The following is a 19,496-nucleotide window of genomic DNA, read 5'->3' on the forward strand; positions in this document are numbered from 1 at the left end:
TGAACTTGATCATGTTATGATCGCTATTCGATAGATGGTCACGCACAGTTAAGCTGTTAACTAAATCTGGTTCATTACTCATTACTAAATCTAGTATGGCTTGCCCCCTTGTTGCCTCTAGGACATACTGCTGTCGAAAACTATCCCGGACACACTCAAGAAATTCACTACCTTTCTGACAGTTGCTAGTCTGCTTTTCCCTAATCTATGTGAAGGTTAAAGTCCCCCATTAAGACCACTATGCCTTTGTTACATGCTTGTCTAATCTCTGCATTTATACAATCTAGCACTTCAGAGCTGCTACCAGGGGTCCTATACACAACTGCCACTATAGTCTTAGATCCTTTCCTATTTCTCAATTCAACCCATAAGGTCTCTGTTGGCTGCTTACCTCTCGTTATATCCTCTTTATCATTGAATTGATTTAATCTCTAATCACTAAGGCTACTCCTCCCCCTCTTCCATTTTCCCTATCTCTCCTGTAGACCTTATAACCTGGTATATTTAGTTCCCAATCCTGACCATCCTGCAGCCATGTCTCTTTATTTCTCTTTCTGTACCTGATTTGACTCTAATTCACCCTATTTCCTTCTCCGTTGTTCCTCTGTTTCTTTTGCCATCCTTAAATCTCATTAGTTAAGGAGGTGGACCATTGGTCCTGTTGTTCACTAAGGTCCCAGACGCCCCATTGCCCTCATTATCAGTTCGCATGTCCAGCAATTTGATGTGGAAAAATTCTAAATAACGGGGCACACCGCGAGATGCCCAGCTCCAGCAAACCCAGGGCCTATATGTTAAAGTATCTTTTAAAAGTTTCAAATACTTTGCGTTCCTTTAACACAGACTAGTGAACTGATGCCAAAACTGAGAGAGATGGCTGCCACAATGGATGGATTCTACCGTTCATTCGAATACATACAAGATTACGTTAGCATCTACGGGCTGAAGATATGGCAGGAGGAGGTGTCTCGAATTATCAACTACAACGTGGAACAAGAGTGCAATAATTTCCTGAGGACAAAGGTAACTCTTAGAGAAGGGTGGTAGAAGTTTGGAATTCTCTTCCGCAAACAGCAATTGATACTAGCTCAATTGCTAAATTTAAATCTGAGATAGATAGCTTTTTGGCAACCAAAGGTTAAGGGATATGGGCCAAAGGCAGGTATATGGAGTTAGATCACAGATCAGCCATGATTTTATCAAATGGCGGAGCAGGCACGAGGAGCTGAATGGCCTACTCCTGTTCCTATGTTCCTCGAACATGTAAATTAACATAACTGTTTGTATAATTTTTTTGCTTTTGAAATATTTTGATTTCTTCTGCCCTGTCTATTTTCCCTGTCATGTTATCCCCTTTTGTCTAACATGGCCTGACACTTCTGTAGTCAAGAGGGCAGGTTGTTACCAGTGCACCCATCTGAAAGCACCGGGTACTGCTCGGTGTGCACCTTCCCCTCCATTCTCTCGGCCACCCACCATCTCCCAACCGGAAATGATCTAGTACTCGCTTCAGTTTGAGTATCTGTGCTCCATCATTGTTCTCGGTGGTACAGCTACAGGTAACAAAGCTCTTATTTTGCTAGACGTTTATATTTGAACCTGCAGATCTCCGAAGCATGAACAGTATCAGTTATTAGTTTGATTCTTTCGCTACAGGCTTTTAAAAAATTATTGCTGTTCGTATTTTACTGTGCTTTTTAATGCATCTCGTCTCTGGTTTTGAATCACCATATGTCCAACAGTAATTGTGAGTGCACTATCCTGAATGAAATTTTCAAAAGATTTTGCAAATTGCATAGATTTCCTGAAGAAAATAATATTTTGGGATATAGTGAGAGTAATTTGAGAGATGGGGTCTGATTTTTGGATGGCCGAGCGAGGGCGGGGGTGGGGGGCGCTCCTAAAATGGCGGAATCCCGGAGCGGGTTTGGAGTCCGGCTCCAAACCGCTGACTTCTGCGCTCCCCAGTGACGCGTTCAGGTGCGCGCGCAGCTCCTGCATGTGGGACTCCCACCGGCAATTAAAGCCGGCGGGATGCTACTTTACATAGTTATTTAGGTTGTTGAGGTTCTTGACAGACCTCATTGAGTGGAGATTTTGGCAGGGGTGCAATTTTGAAGGATCCTCAGCATGTTTCCCGTGCTGTGGGAAACACTCCCTGTTGGAGCAGACGTGTTTCAGCCAGCAGCCAGTGGGAGATGCAAAGGATTATTTGACAGTTGGGGGCAATATCTTATTTATTGCAGCAGGGCACTCTGTCACTTCAGACAAAGTTTTAGCTGCAACACCTTTGTCTTTCCACTCAAAATTCTTAATTTATACCCAAACCTCTGCTGTGCAAACACATTTACCTACTTTGCGGACCCCCTCAAACTCATACCGTCTGGATGGGGGTCGCCATAGCTGCATTTATCACTTCATCCGAGGATTAGCAACATCACCAGCCTCGCCAGGCACGCCGTCCACCTCCGCCACGTGGAGCTACACAACACAGTGCTGCGCCACAGGCACCTGCACAAAATAGTCGTGCAACTACACATACACCCACCGTAGGGTGACCCAGTGGGTGGCATCAAGTGTGGGTGTTCATGGTGAACCTCATGAAAGTGACTTATTACACAAGCCAGTCAAGAATGGCCAAGACATGGCAGTAGTGGTGACAATAATAATATTTAATGTGCTATTAACAAAAATCAAATATAAATAAAAAACATGACAAACCATCAAACACCCTTGTGCATCCCCTTTGTGCTCACAAAACCTTTGCCTTATGCTTCCTACTACTCCGACGTGGTGCTTCCCCTGTGGCTGCAGCAGAGGTAGTGACAGGTTGCTCTTGTTCATGCCCTGACCGATTAGATGCTTTGGGCCTACGCCCTCTGGGTTTTGGTGCCCGTGAGGGCCCCTCCAAAGACTGCTCCACCTGCACCTGTGCAGGGGCAGATTCGACCACCCGGAGAGGAGGCAGCATTGCAGGTACTGGTTGAGAGGGGGACAACAGGTGAGACGTGGGAGCGCTTTGAGTGACGTCCCCACTTCCATGTCCCCTTTCGCCATTATCCCTCTCCTGGGCCAGGCCCACACCACTCCTACCACCCTGCTGGATGACAGTTTGGAGGACATGTGTGAACCCTTGTAAGACCAGTGCTAGTGTATCTGCCTGCCTGTTTAAGGCAGCAGAAAGTTGCTCACCCTGATTCTGAAGGGTCATTGTCAGGGCCTCAATGGACTCATTGGTGAGCCGTGCTTGAAGCTCGATGGAGGCTAGCCTTCCCTCCGTCGCAGACATTCCCGCACTTACCCGTGACACTATCTCAGAGATGCCCTCACGTCCCTGTGACAATATCTCAGTGAGTTGGTCACGTCCCTGTGACACTATCTCAGAGATGCCCTCACGTCCCTGTGACAGTATCTGAGATTCCCTCCTCTACCTGTGCCACCATTCCACTCATGCAGGAGTTGGACTCCTCCACCCTCTGCGCGATTGTGGAGAGTGTGCGTGGCACCTGTTCCAGCACCTCGCAAATGTGCTACTGTCCCTCGATCATTCTCCTTTTAAAGGATGGCCCCCAGGGTTCAGCATCTGTGTCCAGCTGAGCAGAGCCTGGAGAAGAGTGCTCCCACCAACACGGACTCTCCACAGCTGTCCCTGCCACCAGTGTCTGCTCATGCTCACATGTGGTGACTCACCATGTGCAACCCCAACTAACTGATGACGGGGACCCATCGAGGTGCTGGTGGATGGCTCGCTCAGATGTGACCGTGTCCCCTCAGAGGCTGACATGTCCTCTGAGGAATTGCCCTCCGCCGTCATGGCGGTCGTTGAAGGCCCTGTGAGAGAACAGAAGGCAATAATGAGCATGATGACAGATGTTGAGGTGCTGAAGATTGCTATTGAGTGCTGAATGTTAAAGTTCTGTCACCAGCCGTTTGTCAGGTGGCAGTCTTGGTGTTCCCGACGGACAGGCACTCAAGGGTACGGCTTAGTTCAAGAGCCTCCTGCTCCGCGTCCGTGAGGACGACCTGATGTTGCAGCCCCGCTCCGGTCTTTGCCGTCTCCTGTGTATTCTGGGCTCTCTCCTATAAGGGGAGAAAGTAGAGAGGCGTGAGTGAGGGATGGTGACATGGCCAACCGCTGAATGCATTGGTTTGTGTGAGGCTGACTGTGAAAGAGATGCTTCAGAGGGTGAGTATGAGACAGAGCCATGACATTGTATGAGGATTGGGTTGAGTGATAGTGGTGGGATGAGTACTGGGGAGGTGAGTAAGTGCAGTTAAGATGAGGTTTGAGTTGGTGTGAGGAGTGATGTAATAGAGTAGTGTTTTCATGTACAGAATGAGTTGGGGAGTGGGGGCGGTGATGTAGAAGACGGAGTGTAGGAGAATGAGTAAGTGTACTCACTTTGGCTGACCTAGTCAGGTCATTGAAACGCTTCCTGCACTGGATCCATGTGTGGGACACGCTGCTGCTGCTGCTGGTGATCTCCTCTGCCACCTTGAGCCAGGCCTTCTTGGTGGCAGAGACAGGCCACTTCCTCTCATCCGCGGGGTAGAAAATATCCCTCCTCCTCCTCCTCACCCCACCCAGTAGGACCTGGAGTGAGGCATCGGTAAATCTGGGAGCAGCCTTTCCCTGGTATGTTCCATTCTGTACTTTTGGTTCTTTGCTGCAGGAGCAGCATTGGAGGACTGCCCCTTTAAATAGGGCTCCTCCAGCTGGTCGCCCGTGATGTGGGTGCGCAGTCCGCCCGCTGCGCAGATTGACGATGGAAAACCCGGAAGGCACGGTAAGTGCCTTCAATTTACCCGCGATCGCGTGGGGAACGGACGGATTTTACTGGGCGCGTTACCCAGTCGCGCCCAGTCGCACCCCCCCCCCCCCCCCCATCCCACACTGCCATCCCGCCTCCCTGGTAATATCGAGACCATGATTCGGAATAGGTAGCATGATTAGGAGGAAAAAGGTGACTTTGGACCTATGGTTCCCAAAGCTCTCCACCACTGGTGTTTCCCTTGTGTCATTTCTGGGTCTGTTGTAGACTAATTGATAGAGATTGATTAACATGATAGGTCAACAACTCCATTATGTGACTACCAGGATGGTAGATGGCGAACTAGATGGACCTTGGTCTTTTTTTGTCTAGCAATTCCTATGTTCCTATATGATTGAGACCCGTTTAATTCCCCTTGAATTTTGAATTTAAAAAAAAACTTTATTTTTTTTTAAGAGAGACAATTTATGTAATAGGTGCACTTGTTTGTTGATGCAAAAGTTTGCAGTTCATGTCTGGCCAGACTCCCAAGTGCAGGAAGGCCAAATGGTGTGAGATCCCCACAAGAAGGCTATCTCAACCCAGTTTGCATTCTGAGTAACTCCAGCCTGGTTGAATTTACATTTTAAAATCTTTTGGAATTCCTGGGCACTCGAGAAACCTTACTTCCCCCACCCCAATGTTTAGAATGTTAAATGAGAAACTGAACGCTCCACCTGCTCTCCTCCTAACATTAAAACATTAGCCTCTCTGGAGCGCAACTCTGTGCATAGATCCAAGCACACATGTGCAGAGCTTCTTTGTCATCGTGATGCACGGTTGGTGGTATAACTCCAGTCTTTTTGGTTGCTCGTTGCAATCCACAGATACCGAGACTGGTCGGTGAAGTGTGACCTAAGACAGTAATCGTAACATTGAGAAATGAAAAGAAAAATTGGGAATGCTGGAAAACTAATAGAAAAAACAAAATGCTGGAAACTCACAGCAGGTCTGTCAGCATCTGAAAGAGAACGATAGGTTAATATTAACACTGAACAAGTAATTTTGAAGAATTAATTTTCTGTGTTAACACAAATAGGGACAGGTTACAATGTTAGGGAAAAAAGCATTTTCCAAAATATGCTCTTGGTTTTTAGCACTTAAAATTGATTTAGACTTTAACTTCCAAACCCTAAATATTTTTTTTGCCCTGCTTTGAATTTTCAAAAACAGTCTTTCAGTTGAATTATGGGTTAGACCCTTTTGATTATATGTTAAATTAAAACATTTTTTTAAAATACCTCTTCGAGCGATAACTGAATTCTAGTTGATGAACCAGCTGAAGGGCAAGGTTTTGGTTCTGAGGTTTTCATGTCTGATTAACAGATGCTTTTTTTTTCTTGTAGATTCTAGATTGGCAGAGCATGTACCAGTCCACCCACATTCCCATACCCAAATTCCAACCGGTTGATGAATCTGTGACGTTCATTGGTCGACTTTGCAGAGAAATTCTGAGAATCACCGATCCCAAGTGAGTGTTTTGTAATCTCCGTCCCATTATCTCGCTAATCGCTGGGCAGCTCTTTGTTTTCATTTGAGGATCAGAATAATAACTAAATGCTGGTTGAAAGTATGGAGGCCAGGCAGTTCAGTACAAGAAGAATGACTTAATCATGGTTGAACAACCAGTTAAAGGTGTTTCTCCCCCCTGACCGCCCCCCCCCGCCTATTTTTTTTCTCCTCACCGCCAAAGCCAAGCACTTGCTGACCTGTAGTGTTGTTCCAAGCTGGATGCTCAGAGATGTCACAGTGTGTCCTACCAAGCTTCCTACGATCTCTCTCTTTCCACACCCCACAGGAAAATGCCTTGCTTCCATTCAGCACTTTCACACAGTTCTGTGGATGAGATTGGTAGGCCTGAGATGTGAGAGAATCACAGGAATAAAACCATGGGTGGCAAAATGCAGTGATGCTCCAACATGCTGCAGCACCAGGCTCATTTCACTTCACTTCACATCATGTCACCTGTGTTCCCTGTTTACTATATATAATATATACTTTTTTAATTAGGAAAATTTAAAAATCTATTTTCTACTCTTCTCTTGGTCCAGGTGATCAAAAAGGCAACCTGATTCCAGGCTTCTGCCAAAGGGAGGATTGAGAGAGAGACTGGGAGCCACTCTCCCTCTAATTTCCTACCCGTGCCCTTTCTCTTTGGAGATTTGCTTGGCATCCAGTCAATGCCTCCCCTGGCTGTGGTCAGGAACGTGCAGTGAATCTTAGTCCGACCGCTTTGCAGCTCCGAGGCATCGTGCCACTTTTTATATTACATTTCTCATTCTGATAACTTGCAGAAGAGGTTGACTCTGAACTGCCCTCTGGAGTGGCCTAGCATGTCACTCAGTTGTATCATATCGCTGCGGTTCAAGAAGGCGGCCCACCACCACCTCCTCGGAAACAATGGATGGTCAGTAAATGCTGGACTTGTTAGCGATGCCCACGTCCTGAGAATGGATTTTTAAACAGTGAGCAGAAAAATCATCTGTTACCTCAGCTAACAAATGTGTGGTGTACACATCTAAATGGTGACAGTTTTAACCTATTGTATTTAGCGGAGTGTAGCCCCTAAATCTGTAAGGTGATCTTTGCAGAGATGCTTGAGGTAATGGGTCGCTATTATAGGTCAGGAAGAGGTTTGGGATATGAGTACTGGTTTAATTCTAAGTAATGAAATGTACAACCCAGTTTCCAAACATTCTGACTCCATCTCTCTCTCTAGAAATAGATATTTGAACTGTGTTTATATTGTTTATAGTTTACGTCAATAATTTTGCATCAGTCTGGGCATTACTACTTTTGTAAAGCTTCGAGTGCAAATAGGGTACAATTAAATAATGGCAACCAGAATATGTTGTTTGTGAAAAGTAAACTTCAACTATCCTCCTCACTCCCATAGCCTTGTTGATAAGGATGTAATTGTTGTTCAGATATGAAGCATTGTGATGGGATCTTGACTATCTAAGGACTGACATTATGACCTAAATGTTGTATCATGAGGGAGCCGTAATGCTTCAGTTTGACATTTTTGGGTAGTGGAATCATTGGAGAAATGGTCTCATGAGAAAACAGACATGAAATGAGAAAAAGCCATTTGGCCCATCAAGCCTGTTCCTTCCTCAGATTATGTACAGTCTGCTCTATCCAGCTCATTTATCTCTCGATGAAATGTACTGGACGGATTCCCTTGGCTCACTCGGAGATAAATCGAGCAAAAGTATAGCATACCACTCTAATCTTCTACCCTCCATTATTCATCCTTCAGCCTTCCTTGGAATGAAATTTTCCGCGATTCCAGCACTTTAAGAATGATTATGTTCAACACAGCATTTGGTGATCCCTGCCTACGTTTATCCTCATAGCACTTTTCCTAACATGGTATTTATTCAGCTCCCTTTTAAAACAATCGATTCACCACTCTCTCCAAATGGTACATTATCTTGCAAACGGGCTCGGTAGTCCTTTTCCACTCAGAGTTTCAAGTTGCTGAGTTGGACTAAGAATCCGTAGCTTCCAAATAGTTGTTGTTTTTCCCAATCTTCCTGCTGAATTTTTAGAGTGAAGTAACTCTCTGTACTCTACCAAGGCCCCTCTTTCTACACACCACTCCTTTTTAAAGTGATGGAAGGCAGTCCTTTTTATTAGATTTCTTTTTGCTCAGAATGACCTGCTACATTGACCAGATAAACACGTGGTACGATATGAAGACCCACCAGGAAGTGACCAACAAACAGCTCTTCTCAGAAATCCAAAATTCTTTAGGCACGTTTGGGCTGAATGGACTGGATAGACTGCTCTGCTTCATGATTGTTAAGGAGATCCAAGTAAGATACCCTTATTGTAGATCTGATATTCACACATTTTAACTGCAACTCTAGTCAGATTTTGTATATTTGTATCGTTGCTTAGCTATGGGAGGGTTTGTATTTTTAAGAAATCTCGGTGTATTTTTCCTGTTGCTTGTAATAATAATGAATAGTGTTTATTTATTTCATGGGCTTTTCCACATATGAACCAGTGTTGATAATCTATTCTGTAGCATTTAGGGATTGACAGTGCAGTTTCTCCCTCCCCCCAACACACACACTTGCTGACTCATCTTCAGTGCTTCCTAACCAATTCAACTGCTTATGTCATCAACCCTCTGCTAATTTTAATAGGAAACAGGAACAGCATGATACATTTTGGGCCGGGGTAATTCTAGGCAAACGTGTACCGTGCAGGGTTACCCACTTAAGATTGCGGCACAGGAGAGGGACCCGAGCAGCGTAGTTCATGCAACGTTGGAGGCCCACGCCCAGTGTTGCGAGGCCACGGGGAAAGCAAATAGGATGTTACAATGTAAAGTTAGGATTAAAAAGAAACATCCAAGATACGTGGGGGATATCGAGGCCTTGGGGGAGGTCCAGAGAAGAGCCACCAGAATGATATCTAGTCTCGGGGCTTGTCGCGATCACGATTGTTGTTTTCCAATGTAGAATCGTGGACTTCAAGGTAATGTAATTGAGGTTTTTAACATGATAAAGGGACTAGATTGTGTTTGGGTGGATTGGTCATTTGAGCTAAATAAGGAGAAAAGGACTGAGGGACGTCAGCATAAAATATGAAAACATGAGGGGCGATTTTAACTCTGCCCGCCCGGAGGAATCCGGTCGGACAGGCAGGTAAAATCACCCAGGAGACTTACCTGCCGACATCCCGCTCCCTTCCCGCAATTTACGATTTTAACCTGTTCTTCCGAGCAGGTGAGAGGATCTCCCACCGAAAGGCAGTGGGATCCCTCTTTAAACATGCAGATCGGACTCCGTTGACGTCAGCTGCCACTTCCCGACAGTTTTGGAGGAGCAACTGATCGGGGGACATGCAAATGAAGCCCGGGAGTTAAAATTGCCCAGGCCTCGAGCTGCTGGGGTCAGAGGGGTTTACCCCCCACTCACCCGATTTCTGCCCCGAGTTAAAATCAGGGCTGTAGAGTTAGGTTAGATGCCAGAAAGTTATTTCTTTTGACAAGAGAATCATCAACCTCTGGAATAGATTGCCAGTATGTGCAGTAAGTATGGATTCGCTACAGGCCTTCCAAAGGATGCTGGACAAGATCCTGAGTGTGGAACATTTCTCGAGTTATAGCAGATAGGTTAGCAGTAACTAGTGATATCGGTTACTGCAGTCTCGTGGATCTTTGCTTGATTGACTTTGACTTTGGGGATTGGGGGGGGTGGGGGGAGGTTGGAGAGGGATTTCCCCATTTTTGTTTTAATCCTAAATTGGCCTAAATTGTTTTTCTGCCCATCTGCCTCTCCCAGGAGATTGTGCAACAGGGTGGTGCACATATGCTACACTGTGGATGGGGCAGGCTAGAAGGACCGGTTAATCGTTTCCTTTTCCGTTTTCATATGTTCATAGATTGGGAAAGCAATATTAATACTAATGGATCCTGAAGTCAGCACTTTGGGGAGAGATTTGCTCTGTTTGCTATTTGTTGCAAAATTGTAAATGGATTTTTTTTTATGCTCATGTTTATGATTTTGATACAAATAGTGAACAGGTGAAATCTTTCCATTTAGCTTTTAAATGAAAAGGAACGGAAGCCAATGTTTTAGTGCAAGGCAACTTTTAAACAGACTAACTGCTTGTAAAATGTTTGTTATTGAACGTGGAATGCCCTGTTCAGTCACCTAGTTTAAAATTTTGCACAACAGTACTAAGCAGGCAAAATCCAGTGTTGCAAGATTATTGATGGAGAAGGAGGTGCTGGTGTTGGAAAATAATTACTTTGTTTTATAGATTTTCTTAGATATGCTTCATAGAAATGTGCTAAGGGACAAGGCTGTGATGGAGACGATTAAACCCTTTCAGAATCACGTGAATCCAGTAAAAGGAATTGTGGGTAAGTCATTTAGAAAAGGGAGGATTTCTGAGGCTGTATTGTATGGCAGCTTGTGGCATTATCTCTTCCACCTGACTTTACAATATCATATGTGCTTGGTTAGTTAATACCTTATCGTAATTGTAAGTGGATGTTACATGAATGGAAAAATAATTTGGAAAGCGCATATGAAAAAAATTTGCTGAAGAGATAATGTTAATTCTCAGGACAGAAGATTGTGTGAAGATTTTTTAAAAAAATTATCATGTTACTTGGCAACAAACCAGAATTCGAATTTCACTCATTTTCTGCTACACCACAAATGCCACCATTTCAGATTCTTAGGGAGGTCCAAAAGCCTGTTGATTTAGAGTTTAGTTATTTCCCTTACTGCGTCCAGCGTGCGCATGTTTTTTTCTTGTGAAAGAGAGAAAATCCTCCACAGATGAGAGGGTATTGGATTCATGTGCAGTCTTCCTTCTGAGGGGCACTTTCCGTGTCTCTGCCAGATTGTGGAAGATACGTCTGGAAGACTTTCACAAGCACATCACCTCGAGGAGTGAATTGCTGAGATCTAGGGAGATATCTGCATGTTTAGTTTTGCCACCTCTTCAACCAAGAAAGGGCAAGAGTAAGAAGAAAAATAATTAAACTGACTGCGTAATCCCAGTGTGATATGTGGCTCTCCCAACTCAACCTGAAGATCATGGGTTCAAATTGCTTGTCACTGAAGCTAAGCTTCATCCTGCTGAAAACTATAAAATGGTGGCATTATGTTTTAATTTTTCTATCATAACGTCAACATTTGAATGATTTTGAACTGACTAATGTTAAAATGGTGGCTGCCTCATCTACTCGTCACAAAATGGTATGCTGGCCTGAGGGGGGTCAATTTGCAGAGTATAAACCAGTTGCTTTATCTGCAGTCAATGCATATGTGGAGAACGGTTCCCAAAATTAATCCGATTATGCCTCATCCAAGTATTATTTGGATATTCTAGGCCTGGAAGAGGTTCAGACGTTTGCTTATCATGTGTCTCTGTACTCCTGACGCCCCATTGTGTCTTTGAACTGTCTTCATTTACAGTTCTGTATCCAGGGGTCTCTTCGGCTGTGATATACAGACAAACTCTTGGCCATTTCTTGAGTTCATTTAGACCAGCTGTATCATCAGATGATCTAAAGCGCGACAGCTCTGTGAAGGTGAAGGTGTGCACTTATTTAAAACGTCATCAAAAGAATTTTAAAGGATTTTGAATCGCAAAATGACTTCTTGCGTTGGATTCAGGAAAACAGTTTAACGTACTGAAGAAAGCCAGGTATACAGAAAGAGGCCATTCGGCCTGTTGCGCTTGTGCTGGTTCTCTGAAAGAGCTACTTACCTAGTCCCATTCTCGTCCCCTTACTTCTTACCCTTTTAAAGTTTCTCTTTCTCCAATATTTATCCACTTCCCTTTTAAAAGCTATTGTGGATCCAACTTCCACCACTGTTTCTGGTAGAGCATTCTCTATCCTAACAAACCTATTGTGTACAACAATTTCTCCTAATCCTTCCCTTTGTTCTTTTGGTGGTGATCTTAAATTATGCCATCCAGTTACTGACTGCACCAAAATTCTGCAGTAAAAGGGTAGATTGTTAGCCATGAGATGCGCTACATCCCACTTAATACATGTAACTTTTGGATCATAAAAAGTGTGGAAATGTTTATGGAAGCAGCCTTTTACGGTGAGCATGAGCAAAGGGCATTGGGAGATAGCCTGAACTGTAACACAAACTTTCCTTTACCTCCGTTGCATTTTACTGGTCTTTGCTTCTACAAAATGTCCAGCAACTGCAGGAGTAAAATGATTCTATCTCGGAAACTGACAAGTAGCCCCCATAAGTTCTGCTCCCTCGCTAGCTACTTGCAGCAGTCCTCTGTGTTCCTCATTGAGGAGTTAGTGAGTCAGTTTGTTGCTGCTTCAGAGAGGAGGCGGGTGTGGTGATTCTGTCTTGGTGGGTAGAAAATAAAGACATGCTATAAATGTGGAAGAGAAGAACTTTGCGGGGGGCGAGGGGGAAGTAACAAAAAAACCTTAATTTGTGGATGCCTTACTGTAGGTTACTTTTTATTCCATCAACTTTAGCCAATTCCAGCAAAGTGTATTCTGCTGCTGTGGCAAAAACCCAGAAGATCTGGTCACCGTATCAGGATTCCGTTCTAAAGGTAACTGCTTTGTGTTCGTACATTATTATTAAGTTGGGTTTTCTACTTCAGTTATGTTTTGTATTTTCTGGACTTTTCTTTTACAATAAATAAATGAGTGGGCAAAGCTATTGCAGATGGAGTTCACTGTGGGGAAGTGTGAGGTCATCCATTTTGGGTCCAAGAAAGACAAATCAGAGTATTTTCTAAATGGTGAGAAGTTAGGAACTGTGGAGGAGCAGAGAGATTTGGGAGTCCATGTACAGAAATTACTAAAAATTAGTGGACAAGTACAAAAAATAATTACAAAGGCTAATGGAATGTTGGCCTTTATCTCAAGGGGGCTGGAATTCAAAGGGGTGGAATAGAGCAGAACAGAGCTCTGGTTAGACTGCATCTGGAGCACTGTGTAAGATAGAAAGGGGCCAGATAATAAACTAATCAAATTTATACACCATAAAACCCCTGGTCCGGATGGATTGCATCCATGCGATTTAAAAGAAGTTAGGGAAGAGATAGCAGAGGCACTGTTTTATATTTATTTATATATCTCTATCTCTCATTAGAAAAGGGAACATTGCCAGAGGACTGGCGGACAGCTAATGTTGTTCTATCTCCCTTTTTAAATATAGGAATAAGTCCAGGGAACCATAGACCAGTTAGCTTAATGTTTGTAGGAAAGATAATGGAATCTTTACACAAAGATGTAATCGAAAAACATCTAGAAAATGAAAATATAATAAAGAATAGCACGGATTTCAGAAGGGAAAGTCATGCTTTACCAACCTTATCGAATTCTTTGAAGAAGTAACAAAGAGTAGACAAGGGCAACAGATGTAATCTATTTGGATTTTCAATAGGCCTTCGATAAGGTACTGATTGTAGATTCGTGACTAAGGTCAGAGCAGGTGGAGTCGGGACAGGCAGCAGAATGGATAGCAAGTTGGTTACAAAACGATTTGGACTCTGGAGTCGGAATTACAATTTCAAAATTTGCGGACGACACCAAATTGGGGGGTGTAGTTCATACAAAGGACGAATGTGCCAAAATGCAAGGAGATATGAATAAACTGGCAGAATGGGAGTGTAATTGGTAAATGAATTTCAATATAAATACATGTGAGAGTGTGCATTTTGGTAGGAAGAATAAGGAGGCCACATATTGCTTGGATAATAAGAGTCTAAATGTGGTAGAGGAGCAAAAGAGATCTAGGGGTACAGATACATAAATCACTAAAAGTAGCGACGCAGGTTAATAAGGCCATTTAAAAAAAAAAGCAAACCAAGCACTGGGATTCATTTCTCGAGGGATAGAATTGAAAAGCAGAGAAGTTATGTTAAACTAGTATAGAACCTTGGTTAGACTGCACTTGGAGTACTATGCACAGTTCTAGTCTCCATATTCTAAAAACGATATAGATGCAAAAAAGATTCACAAGGATGATTCTAGAACTGAGAAGTTATACTTATCAGGAAAGGCTGAATAGGCTGGGGCTCATTTCTCTAGAAAAGAGAAGGCTGAGGGGTGACCTGATAGAGGTCTTCAAGATAATGAAAGGGTTTCCACTTATGGGGGAGTCCAAAACTAGAGGTCATAAATATAAGGTAATTATTAATAAACCCAATAAGGAATTCAGGAGAAACTTCTTTGCCCAAAGAGTTGTAAGAATGTGGAACGCCCTACCACAAGGAGTAGTTGAGGTAAATAGCATAGATGCATTTAAGGGGGAGCTAGATAAGTCTACGTGGATGAAAGTAATAGAAGGGTATGCTGATAGGGTTAGATGAAGTAGAGAGGGAGGATGCTTGTGTGGAGCATAAGCGCGGGCATAGATCAGTTGGGCCAAATGGCCTGTTTCTGTGCTGTAGATTTCATGTAACTTGATGAAACACAGCGTATCACTGCATCTAGAAATCCAGCCCATTGTCTTGCAGTGCAGTGTGTTAATGGCTTGCCTGAGTCGTATTTTATGCCATTATGTCTAATTAATTAGAGAAGTTTGTTTGTGTGGCAGTTAGGATGGTGACTTGTGTCAACAAGATTTGTTTCTTTTAAGTACTTTTCTGCAATTTTGAACATTTAACTTAGTTTTTATACTGTATGGGCTGCTTATAATAGTGTAAAATGTTCTATAGCCTGGCTTACACATCATAAAATGACTGATTTATTTGTCAATATTGAATTGAAGCTGTTTGGAATTGCAATTGAAAATAATGGAAATTCCTGATTATTATTGGGTTGGAAGAATTTTAAACCTATCCATTATATTTACTACTAAGTTAAATTTGCTTTGCAGGTTATGAATACATATCCAGTAGCTAAATGCTGTCTTAATCCATGGTGTTAATTTTTGGGATTATTCTTTATGGTCTTGCTTATTTTTAATGTGTAGGTGGGACAGATGCAGATACTAAGGCAGCAGATTGCCAATGAAATGAGCTACTCGTGCAAGTTTGACTCGAAGCACCTTGCAGCAGCATTGGAAAATCTGAACCAGTAAGAACTCTTGTCATCCTGGATACTAAAAAAGAAAGGAATGGTTATAGGAGCACAGAACTTAAGAGTTTCTTACATACAACTTCCATTTGCCACTAGCGCATGAAGCAATCAGTGGCTCCCATGCTGATTAAAAGGGAAGGTAGCTCTGCTGGTAAGTACCATCGCTGAATGGCACTTACCAGTTGAGTTATTTCCTGGCTTTAAGATTAATGTTTGGATTTTTATTTTCAATTATCTTCACTGAGTTCTAGAATCATTTGTTTCAGGGAGCTGGTCCAGAGCAGGTACTTCAGAGCCCATGCATTGCTTTTGAAATGTGTTCATTGCTGTTTTGTAAGCAAATACAACCAGTTTGCTCACAGCAAGGTCCCACAAACAGCAATGAGATACATGATTGATTGATTTAATCCAATTTGGTGGCTTGTTTGAGGGATGAACGTCGGCCAGTTCACTGGGACAATTCCCTGCTCCTGTTTGAATAGTGCCATGGGATGTTTCACATCCACCTCAACAGACACAAGGGGGTTTGATTAAACCTTGTATCGGAAAGAAAAACATATTAAATCACAAGTCTTTATCAGTAGAAATTAAATATTTTTGGAATCTTTCTGTGACATGTAGATTGTGTTTTCTGTATAGAGCACTTTTAGCTGATGTTGAAGCACACTACCAGGACCCAACATTGCCATACCCAAAAGACGACAACACACTGTTGTATGAAATCACAGCTTACATGGAGGCTGCTGGCATTCATAACCCACTCAGTAAGGTAAGTTTGGGAGGAGGAATAGTTTTTGAATCAGTGAACAATCGTGCAACATTCTACCTAAGCTGCTTAATAGAACATTATTAGAATGCCAACTATAAATGGGCTTCACGAGAGCAGATTGTAGCCTCAACTCTTAGCTTCTCTAGTTTTGCCAGTCCCAGCTGGGTTACTCAGTGGTGCACTGCACTGTGTTGGTGTTTCTGGGGTAGGCGCATTCATTTTGCGCCTGTTTTAAAACTCCTCAGAAATAAGAACATAAGAGAACATAAGAAATAGGAGCAGGAGTGGGCCATACGGCCCCTCAAGCCTGCTGTGGCGTTCAATGAGAGCGGTGAGCGGCGGTAAAGAGCGAGACCAGAGCGGGGATATAAACACCGCGGAGAGAGCGAGAGTTCAGTCGGTGAGCGGCGGGAGAGAGCGAGACCAGAGCGGAGATATAAACAGCGCGGAGAGAGCGAGAGTCCAGTCGGTGAGCGGCGGGAGAGAGCGAGACCAGAGCGGGGATATAAACAGCGCGGAGAGAGCGAGAGTTCAGTCGGTGAGCGGCGGGAGAGAGCGAGACCAGAGCGGAGATATAAACAGCGCGGAGAGAGCGAGAGTCCAGTCGGTGAGCGGCGGGAGAGAGCGAGACCAGAGCTTACTCTGAGAGCGAGACTCTGAGACCAGCGGCAGAGTTCAGGGTGACGTCACCAGTCAGAAAGTGACGCGGCACAGGGGAGGCAGCTGATTGGTGAGTAGGTTCAGGTGAGTATTTCTACCATTTTACTGTAAGTAAAGTAATAAGAAAGGGAAGATCTGCAGGTTTTATAGCAGATAGTGTTTTTTTTTAGTGAACCTAGGTCCCTAGTATAGTTAACATTTTCTAATTTCAACGTAATTTAAAAGGGGTAACTAAGCTAAGGCAAGTCATGGCAGCAGACCTCGCACCCGTGATATGCTCCTCCTGCAAGATGTGGGAAGTCATGGACACTACCAGTGTCCCTGCCGACCATGTGTGCGGGAAGTGTGTCCACCTGCAGCTACTGACCGATCGTATCTCGGAGCTGGAGCTGCGGGTGGACTCACTGTGGAGCATTCGCGATGCAGAGAAACTCGTGGATAGCACGTTTAGCGAGTTGGTCACACCGCAGGTAAAGGGTATACAGGCAGGAAGTGAATGGGTGACCACCAGGAAGAGTAAGAGATGCAGGCAGGTAGTGCAGGGGTCCCCTGTGGCCATCCCCCTCTCAAACAGATATGCCACTTTGGATGCTGTTGGGGGGGATGACTTATCAGGGGAAGGCAGCAGCAGCCAACTTCCTGGCACCACGGGTAGCTCTGCTGCACAGGCTGGGAGGAAAAAGAGTGGCAGAGCTATAGTGATAGGGGACTCAATTGTAAGGGGAATAGACAGGCGTTTCTGCGGCCGCAACCGAGACTCCAGGATGGTGTGTTGCCTCCCTGGTGCAAGGATCAAGGATGTCTCGGAGCGGCTACAGAACATTTTGGAGGGGGAGGGCGAACAGCCAGCTGTCGTGGTGCACATAGGCACCAACGATATAGGTAAAAAAGGGGATGAGGTCCTAAAAGCAGAATATAGGGAGTTAGGAGGTAAATTAAAAAATAGGACCTCAAAGGTAGTAATCTCAGGATTGCTGCCAGTGCCACGTGCTAGTCAGAGTAGAAATAGGAGGATATTTCAAATGAATACGTGGCTAGAGGAATGGTGCAAGGGGGAGGGATTCAAATTCCTGGGACACTGGAAACGGTTCTGGGGGAGGTGGGACCAGTACAAACCGGATGGTCTGCACCTGGGCAGGGCCGGGACCGCTGTCCTAGGAGGAGTGTTTGCTAGTGCTGTTGGGGAGGGTTTAAACTGAAGTGGCAGGGGGTTGGGAACCTGAGCAGGGAGAGAGAGGAAAGCGTAACAGGAAGGGACAGAAGGTATGGAGTAATAGGTAAAGTGTTAAAAAAGGAAAAAGCAGGAACTAAGCGTCACAAAACAGATTTGAAAGTTCTTTATCTGAATGCACGTAGCATTCGTAATAAAATGGACGAGTTAACGGCACAAATAACTACGTATGGGTATGATCTTGTGGCCATTACAGAAACATGGCTGCAGGGTGACAACGACTGGGAATTAAATATGCCAGGGTATTTAACAATCAGGAAGGACAGGCAGGAAGGAAGGGGAGGTGGGGTGGCTATGTTAATAAAGGAAGGAATCACTGTAATACAGAGAAATGATATTGGGACAAAGCATCAAGATAATGAAACAGTTTGGGTGGAGATAAGGAATAATAAGGGAAAAAAAACACTAGTGGGCGTAGTATATAGGCCTCCTAATAGTTGCAACTCTGCTGGAAGAAGTATTAATCAGGAGATAGTCGGGGCATGTAATAAGGGAACAGCCATAATTGTGGGGGATTTTAATTATCATATTAACTGGACAAATCAAATTGGGCAGAGCAGCCTTGAGGACGAGTTCATTGAGTGCATCAGGGATGGATTTCTTGAGCAGTATGTAACTGATCCTACAAGGGGGCAGGCAACCTTGGACCTGGTCCTGTGTAATGAGTCAGGATTAATTAATAATGTCCTAGTTAAGGATCCCCTTGGAACGAGCGACCACAACATGGTTGAATTCCATATCCAATTAGAGGGTGAGAAGGTTGATTCTCAAACAAGCGTACTGAGCTTGAATAAAGGAGACTATGATGGTATGAGAGCGGAATTGATTAAAGTGGACTTGGAAAATAGATTAAAGGGTAAGACGGTACATGAGCAGTGGTGTTCATTTAGGGAGTTATTTTACAACTTTCAAAATAAATATATTCCACTGAGGAAAAAAGGGTGTAAAAGAAATGACAGCCATCCGTGGCTAAGTAAAGAAATCAAGGATCGTATCCGACTAAAAACAAGGACATATAAGGTAGCCAAACTTAGTGGGAGGATAGAAGATTGGGAATTCTTCAAAAGACAGCAAAAAGTAACTAAAGGATTGATTAAGAAAGGGAAGTTAGATTATGAAAAGAAATTAGCAAAAAATATAAAAACAGATAGCAAGAGTTTCTATAGTTATATAAAAAGAAAAAGGGTGGCTAAGGCAAACATAGGTCCCTTAGAGGATGAGACCGGGAAATTAATGGTGGGAAACATGGAGATGGCAAAAATGCTGAACAAATATTTTGTTTCAGTCTTTACAGTAGAGGACACTAAGAATATCCCAACACTGGACAAACAGGGGACTCTCGGGGGGGAGGAGCTAAATACGATTAAAATCACTCAGGAGATGGTACTCAGTAAAATAATGGGACTCAAGGCGGATAAATCCCCTGGACCTGATGGCTTCCATCCTAGGGTCTTGAGGGAAGTGGCAGTAGGGATT

General features: G+C 43.9%; 1 protein-coding gene across 1 annotated transcript in view; it reads left to right on the top strand.

Moving 5' to 3' along the window:
* The window catches only part of washc5 (WASH complex subunit 5), an 81,257-nt gene that overhangs the window by 53,818 nt on the left and 7,943 nt on the right, over nt 1–19,496 (top strand). Inside the window, exons 18-24 of the mRNA XM_067981979.1 lie at nt 844–1,023; nt 6,158–6,282; nt 8,470–8,632; nt 10,593–10,695; nt 12,802–12,881; nt 15,254–15,357; nt 16,000–16,129. Coding sequence (XP_067838080.1) covers nt 844–1,023; nt 6,158–6,282; nt 8,470–8,632; nt 10,593–10,695; nt 12,802–12,881; nt 15,254–15,357; nt 16,000–16,129 — 885 coding nt within the window. The remainder of the gene's footprint in view (nt 1–843; nt 1,024–6,157; nt 6,283–8,469; nt 8,633–10,592; nt 10,696–12,801; nt 12,882–15,253; nt 15,358–15,999; nt 16,130–19,496) is intronic.

This window comes from Heptranchias perlo, chromosome 3 (assembly GCF_035084215.1).
Source record: "Heptranchias perlo isolate sHepPer1 chromosome 3, sHepPer1.hap1, whole genome shotgun sequence".
In the NCBI taxonomy this organism is placed as follows: domain Eukaryota; kingdom Metazoa; phylum Chordata; class Chondrichthyes; order Hexanchiformes; family Hexanchidae; genus Heptranchias; species Heptranchias perlo.